Here is an 8,514-nt window from a genome sequence, read left to right on the forward strand (position 1 = left end):
CTAATGAAATACTGGGTGTGTGACTACCATGAAAATAGAAAAGTAAGTCAGGTAGTTTTTTAGGTAGAAAAATAATGTTTTCATTAAATATTGAGTTGATAATTTGCAAGACAAGACAATGGGTAGATAAACACCAAAACATACAAGACATAAGAACCGTCTAACCCTCACGCTGAAAGCCCCTCAGTGATAAGTTTCAAACTTGTCTTCATTTTTATTTCCCAATACTTTTCACTTGTCTCACAACAAAAGTCAGTTTAAGTTTTCTATTTCCCATTCTTTATCTCCAGCTGTCCTAATTCATGATCTTTGCTGATATAATCTGTTGGCTCATGTTTTTCTCTATGTCCAATTACTGAATTTATATCACTTGAAGAACCCAGATAGAAACAAGAAGATATTAGGTTAGATGTCAAAAAACAACCACCACAGTTCTATGTAAAAAAGTCTACTAGAGAAATATCTTCTTATATTTCTTAGTTCTCAAAGCAACTTCAGCAAGTTTAAAGGAGAAAAAAAAAATAGGAAGCCTAGGAAACAAAGAAAGGAAATTGAAATTAATAAATACCAGAGAATAGTTATAGTGTCTATGTCCTGATTTGTCAAAAAATAGAAGGTATCTAAGTCTTTTATAGTTTATTTATATAAGTTCTGATAGATCTATGAACAAATAATGTCCAAATATAAAGTCAAGACACAGAAAGAAGACACAACTGAAATTCAGCTGAACAAGAAATTGGAATGTGTGTCCTGAATAATAATTCGCACATTTTTAGGAATTACTGATCGTAATCATTGCATTTGTCAATTAAGGGGATATCAATCTGATAATCAGGAATACTTCTAATTTATTTTTCAAACAAAGTGATAATTTCCCATCTGTGAGCATGTCTCTTGTGCTAACTGAAGTCCCAGGTAATATGTATATGGATACTTGGATATTTCATAGACCTTATAAAAACCTTAATGGCATTAATACATCTCTTTAGAGACAAATGAGGTCAAACTGGTATTTAATTTATCTTATAGATCTTATCTTATAATGTATTTTATAAAGGAAGCAAAGTATTCCAACCACCCTAATGCCTGATATAAATTAAATTATAGGTGAAATCTAATTTACTGAAAAGATTAAGAAGGTAAAAAAGACATAAAAGTACTGGGAAAACATTTTGACTAGTAATCCCTCCAGAGAACAACAATAAAATTTCCTTTCAGTCATTCATTTTGTTTTCTCAGAAGACATTTATTTGTTGAACACTCATTGTATAGAAAATGCTTTGGTAGATGCTAAGAGGTGATTCCACTTCCTAGAGAGATGCTAAACCAAACATGCAACACAATTATAAAACAAAACAAGGATTGTTGCCATCAGGTAAATACAAGTTGCAATGAACCATATAGCAACATTGCTAAAGTCTTTTAAAGCCAGAGAAGACTACACACACACACACACACACACACACACACACACACCCTCACCCACAAAATGATGCTTTTCATGAACATAAAAGGGTAAGCAGCAGTTCTCTTGAAGTAAGATGGGAAGGACATTCTAGAAAAGCATAGCCAGGTATAGAAATAAGAATTCACAGAGGGTTTGGGAACTAAATATTACAGCTCAGTATGCTTAAAACAAAATTATGAAGGGAAGCATTGGCAAGAAAAGTTAAAAATGTAAGAACCTGGAAATCTGAACACCATGCTAATGGATTTAGATTTATTTTATTATGTGATGAAAGTCACTGAAAAGTTTAAACAAAGAAATCATATAACCAGATTTGCATGTTAGAAAGACCCAGTACACTAAACGTAGAAGATGAAATAGAGTTGAACAGGACACAGGCAGAGACATCAGAAAGGAACATCTTTAAAAGATCATGAAGTACTAAATTGTGTTAATGAAGTCAAAATATTCAGAAGTAGAATGAATGGGATATGGTAATTTGATGTGAGCACTAAGGAACTCTAAATAATTGACCATAATTGCTATTTACTGAGATCTTTCAGATGTTGGTTTAGATGGATGGTGGGTTTTTTGGTTTGTTTTCTGAGGCCATTTGGACACAAGACAATAAATTGTGTTTGGTCCCATTGAGTTTGAGATGTGTGTGCTTTGTCCAGTTGTAAATGTCTAAGTGATAGCTGTATATATGGATCCAGGACTCAGGAATACTATCAGGGAAGCAGATTCAGGACTGGATGTCAGCAGCACATGGATATTTGGAGAAGAGAAGAGATTGGAAAAGAGAGTGTGTAAAGTCAAAACCCAAAGGTAGGGAGAGAATTCTGGGGGGCAAGAATATTTATAGGGGAAAGAAAATGAAGGGGGGGGAATCGGAGGGGGAGATGAACCATGAGAGACTATGGACTCTGAGAAACAAACTGAGGGTTCCAGAGGGGAGGGGGGAGGGGGGTGGGGGAATGGGTTAGCCTGGTGATGGGTATTAAAGAGGGCATGTTCTGCATGGAGCACTGGGTGTTATACGCAAACAATGAATCATGGAACACTACATCAAAAACTAATGATGTAATGTATGGTGATTAACATAACATAATAAAATTTTAAAAAAGAATAAATATGGAAAATCTGTTATTTTCTTTGGTTTGTTTTTAAAGATTTTATTTATTTATTTGTTTGTTTGTTTGTTTATTTGAGAGAGAGAGAGAGAGCATAAGCGAGGGGAGGGAGAGGGACAAGCAGACTCCAAGATTAGCAAGGGGTCCAACTCGGGGCTTGATCTCATGACCTGAGATCATGACCTGAGCCAAAAGTAAGAGTCGAAGCTTAACCAACTGAGCCATGCAGGTGGCCTTGTTTTGTTTTTAAATGAGAGATGAGAGAGATATGAGAAAACAAGGAATGACAGAGGAAATCTAGGAGATACTTTGTCATAGAAACAGGGAGGAGCAGTGCATGTCAAAGAGGAGAAAAGATTAGTCTTCATCAAATGCAGTAGATTGTAGAGATCAAGGAATTAATTAAAGGTGGGAAAAGAAAGGAGTAGGGAAGGACGAGAGCTTGTAGGGCAAAGAAATGGGTCTGAGAAGGAAGGGAAAATGAAAGGGGCTGATTACGCAGAGGAATTCACGGTCAAGTGGAAAAAAAAATTTTTTAAGATGAGAATGACCATCTGGTTGTCAGAAAGCTAAGGAGAAGATAACTAGAAAGGCAAAATTGCAGCCTAACTATTTTAGCATTTTGTATATTATAATCTGAGTTTTTGTGCCTCATTAATTTTCCATGCTAATTTTCTCTATGACTAGTCCTCATAACTTATATTTGATTAAGTGTAGCTTGCTATATTGCCCATATCTTTATAAGGTTCTCAAACTATTTAGAACAAAATGAGACTTAGAGAAAGGCAAAAGGTAAAAAAAAAAAAAATCATTTATTACCTGTTTATCTGTCCTCGGTTCTATTCATTTGTTTAACTAAATAGAACAGTGCCTCCTCCTTATATACCAGCACCACTGGATCATCAAGTTTTTCAAAGTTCTCATAAAGGGAAATGTATTCATGTTTGTGTTTTGAATCTGTTATATATGCCTCTTAGAATCATTGCCAGAGATAAATAGGGAAACTATACCTCATAGGAAGAGTTTATTTTTTTTAAGATTTTATTTACTTACTGGACAGAGAGAAAGAGCACAAGCAGGGGGAGCGATTGGTAGGCAGAAAGTACCCTGGGATCATGACCCGAGTCGAAAACAGATGCTTAACCAACGGAGCCACCCAGTCTCCCCAAATAAGAAGACTTTATTATAAAATAGGTCTATTTTGTGTTTTCCTTTAAGAATCAAGACTAGCTACCATTCTAAGATTTATCACTGTTAGCATTATTGTTATCAGTAACTACAAACTTCACCTTGTAGCGACCAACAACATAGGACTCTGATTTACCATTTAAAACATCTGCCTCACTTCAATGCTTCTGCTCCTGAATATATTCTGATCCCAAAGAAAACAAGTTATACTAATTGATTCATTCATACCCTACTTTCATTTGATATGAGTTCATTCAATATAAAAGCTGAGAAGAAAATTCTTAGCAAAATCAAACCAAACAAAAACAGAAATAATGATCTCCGTGATATTTTTTTACCAAACATATGTCTGTGTCTCTCTCTCTCTACTAGATATCTAATATTTATAGCTACACTTATACCTATTATACATATAAGTATGCATATTTATATTAAAAAGTTCTTATATCAAAAATATACAGCCAGTTATAGTTTTTCCTTATATGATGAACTTACTGAGACTTCCGAAACAAAAGGCACCACTGTGAATATAGATTACAGCTCATCTTGAGGTTTCTGACTTTCTCTTTGGCAAGTACAAACATACTGGAATGTCAACAAATTCTGTATCCATCACTGTGACATACTCATCGGAAACTGGCTGGGTATGGTCCAGCCTCAATATCATGGAAATAAGCTCTTCTCATAATACCCATACTGTCAAAACACATAGCCTATAAAAGCAAACAAAATTGAACATTTTCATCTTTAACATCAAATGCATAGAAAGAGAAAATTAAAAAAAGAAAACATAAGCAAAATAAACAGAAATAGAATGTTTGTAACAATTATTTCCAAATAATACTGCATAGATCTTAGTCTACAAGCTTGTTGAAAATCTTAAGTGTTCTGTATTTCAGATTAGTAACTGTGTCATTCAACAGCTGTCAGTTTACCAGCAGTTTTTTTTTAATGTCCATCATAATTATTTTTTTAAAAGATTTTATTTATTTATTTGACAGAGAGAGACACAGCGAGAGAGGGAACACAAGCCGGGGGAGTGGGAGAGGGAGAAGCAGGCTTCCCGCGGAGCAGGGAGCCAGATGCAGGGCTCGATCCTAGGACCCTGGGACCATGACCTGAGCCGATGGCAGACACTTAATGACTGAGCCACCCAGGCGCCCCCATCATAATTATTTCTTAGTTGTAAATTCTTATCTGAAAAATGTCCAGGTCTTGTACCATGTTTTCTTTTGTTTTGTAGGCATGCTGTCACATTTTTCTTCTTTATGGTTCACTCTATTTAATCCAAAATTTTAAATGTTGTCTTATGACCACACTATTAGTTATTTAAATGCCCTGGTTTTCAACTCCAAATAGATTTATGTCCTTCGCCCCCCAACCCCGTCTCCGAAATCCCATATTTGATACCACTGAAGAAAGCTCTCCCTGGTATTTCTGACCACTTTTCTAGGATCGTTGTGACATTTCACTGGACAGTTTACTCAAAAGAAGAACCTTAAAAATTACATGGTCAATAAATAGTACATTAAGCAACCTTTATTCCTACAATTATTTCCAAGAGTTTGAGGTAGTAAAGAACATCTAATACCTATACTTTAATGATGCGGAAGCATGCAGAAGCTCTTAAATTGCAACCAGGAAATGTCAAAGCCAAATCTGCACCCATTTTTCTAGACCAGTCTCTTAGACTATCACTTACTGACTATATGACTGGAAGCAAATTACTCTCTACTTCAATTTTTCAAATCTTAATAATAATAATAGTAATAATAAATAAACCCCTCGGTGGGTTGTTGTAAGATTCAAGTGAGTTAGGACTTTTAATGTACATAGAAGAGTGCCTAGCACATGTATGTATTCAATAAAGCTTGTCTTATATAAGTGTACTTCACTAATGAGGATTCTTAAATAATTTCATGCTAATTGAATATAATCAGGTAGACTATCGCTTAAAGCAAGTTTTTGGTAAATGGGTAAATTACACTAATATTTCATTTAGTGAATTGAATTTTAAAAGATTTTTGGCAAATTGCCTTGTTTCTCATTTCTCAGATATTTTCTGTTTCTGAGCAGATACTTAAGTATATTTTGAACAATAACAAAAGTACCACTTTAGAGATTATTTTGTGCTCTTCTAGCATATGTGATCTGTAATTCACAGAGCAATCCTGAAAAGTATTTATGATTAGTATCCTCATTTTATAAGTATAAAAAAAGGTCAATGAAGGGCTAAGGACATTTTTCAAGGTTGGACATGCTCTTCTACCAAGCTCAGCCTTCCAATTTAACATATGATAGACATAACGATGCATTTTATTTATCAAGTTTACTTTCTCAAGAACTTTGATTTTCACTTCCCTTTCACATGTTAAAGAATTGATTTTTCTTCCTGGTATCTCAGCTTTGATTTACAAAATTCAGTATTGAGAAGAATAAAACTTTTCTTTAGAACAGCCAATGACTGTTAATTTTACTAGCATAATCTTTAAAGTAAATACACGGATGCTTTTCTTATTATCTTTTGAAAAATAAAGAACAATCCATATACAATATCAAATCTATAAAGGGCATAATTTTATTATAGATGGGCAATGGTGAGAATAATTTGCAGCTGAAAAAGGAAAAGCCTTTATGGAGCCAGTAATTGCTTTCACGTTATGTTAACTCCAGCGGGAAGAGCATTGCGGGAAGAGAGAGTTCCGGCGAAGGTGTACCTCGAGAAGTGACTAAGAGAGAAATATCAGGACTTAGCAGACACAGACAGGAGGTGGCTGTGTTTCCACAGAACTGCTGTCTGCTGTACAACGTACCAGGGCACAGCCTGTCCCTCTGAAGCCATAGATGGCTCTCTCTTCTCTGATCATTCCCTGCTGCCATTGTGTCCTTTCAGCTTCGTGTCGCTTCTGTCATCAAAGAACGTTTCTGGGAGCCTTTGTTTGGCAGAAAGAGTATGAACTTTGAAATGAGGTATCTGTGGATTCAAATTCTGAAGTTGTCGCTTTCTAGCTGTATGAGCCCCTCTGAACTTCTTTGTCCTCCTCTATAAAGTGATACAAATAATCAAAAGGTAGTGGGGATGCACAGAGGTATATATTATAGAAAGCCCATGTATTCTAAAAGCTCAAAAATGCTAGTTTCTAGTCATATCTCCCCCTCACCAAGGAGCTATTTTTGCTCGAATTCATAATCGACCCACATATTTCAAGTCAGACAATCTCTGAAACCTAGCAATTTAGAATTAAAGATAGGCAGTGGAAACCATTGAGATAGTGAGAGTCCTAAATTAACATCAAGTGGGTACAAACACCAATAATGTTTATCTGTATAATATATATAAGTAAAACCTAACTGAAAACTCAAATGTGTCAAATATAACTCAAATGTAAGTTGTCAAGAAAACTTCAAAACTTTTCCCTTCAGCAATACCACTTAATGCATATCACAATAGACACAATCTTTACATTTAGCTATAAACTCCTGGGCAGCAAGAATTCTACCTCACTCTGTTTGCACAGATGCAGATGCAGCAAGTTTTATTTACTTACTTTTATGTAATTGATTTATTCTAACAAACAAAGAAGCAATGATTATTTCAAAAACAGTAACTACTAAAAAGTTCATAAGCACTGATTTTTAGTCAACAAGGCGCTCCAATATCCAGAAGAAAAAAATGTTAATCTTACCATAAATGTGCAAGTTTTAGCAAATATATCTAAGGCCCCTACTTTCCAGTATTCTTCAATGTTGCCCGGTACGGTGATATACATACGAGAGGCAAAGAGAGCACAAAACAGCCCCAAACAGAGAGCTTTGAACCCCATGATATCCCTTTCTCTAGCCTCTTCACAGTGCTGACATTAAAGTGTTTCCACAAATACTAACTAATAAGTAGCAGAACAACTGTAGATTGGGAACGCTTTTGGGTAATATATGATCATCTTAGCAGCACGAAGCTAATTTTTAATTCAAAAGTTATTGCATCAGTAATGACTCATTTTTGAAATACACAGATTCTGAGACAGATATTATAACACAACAGTTCATGCCTATATTATAATAAGACAGTTAACAACTCCCACAGTGTTTCTTCACCCTGTCATACTGTTGTCATGTTAAAGCAACTTAGGTGTGAAATCGGAGCCTACATGAGAGCTCTTAAGATACCACAAAGTAAAATTTTGTGATTGGTTTTTGTAGGAAAAGAATTTTTTAAAAAATTAGCTGATACTTAGTCAAAATGCAGGCTCATGCAACTTGCATGGATTACTATGTTAATAAACCCTGCTTGTTGTGGTGGACCAAACTTTGGGCCAAAAGATAAGGGGTGTGGAGACTTGTCCATATGCCATTATTCATCAAGCTAGAACTATAATAGTCTGAAGTACCACAGGGCTCAGTATAAGTATCTCAGGAAACACTGTTTTTTAAATGATTACACAGTGACTTTGTTCTTATGGGTTAAATGGTAAATCTTTAAAACCAAGCTATACCAAGTAGCCTAGTGTGACAATATCAAGTGCAAATATTGGACTTCTGCTTGCTGCACCCTGAGAGAGACCCTGTCCATAAAGCTGATCATTTTGATGTTCTTTAGAGATGCAAGGAACTGGAGATTTTCTGTCTGATATGTCAGGACCTAGGAAATAAAAGAATAGTCACAAATCAATAAACCTGTGATTCTCAAGCTCATTACCAGAGATTGGTACTTAAAGAAAGTAATTTTTAGTGATAGAATTCAATCCA

The 8,514-nt window shown here is 35.1% G+C and overlaps 1 protein-coding gene across 1 annotated transcript in view; it reads right to left on the minus strand.

The window, feature by feature from the left end:
- Positions 1-7,592, minus strand: part of AADACL2 (arylacetamide deacetylase like 2) — a 28,571-nt gene extending 20,979 nt beyond the window's left edge. Inside the window, 3 exon segments of the mRNA XM_036075512.2 lie at positions 4,264-4,451; positions 4,453-4,481; positions 7,455-7,592. Of these exon segments, the coding sequence (XP_035931405.1) occupies positions 4,264-4,451; positions 4,453-4,481; positions 7,455-7,592 (355 nt within the window).
- Positions 7,593-8,514: the final 922 nt, after the last annotated feature.

This window comes from Halichoerus grypus, chromosome 1 (assembly GCF_964656455.1).
Source record: "Halichoerus grypus chromosome 1, mHalGry1.hap1.1, whole genome shotgun sequence".
In the NCBI taxonomy this organism is placed as follows: domain Eukaryota; kingdom Metazoa; phylum Chordata; class Mammalia; order Carnivora; family Phocidae; genus Halichoerus; species Halichoerus grypus.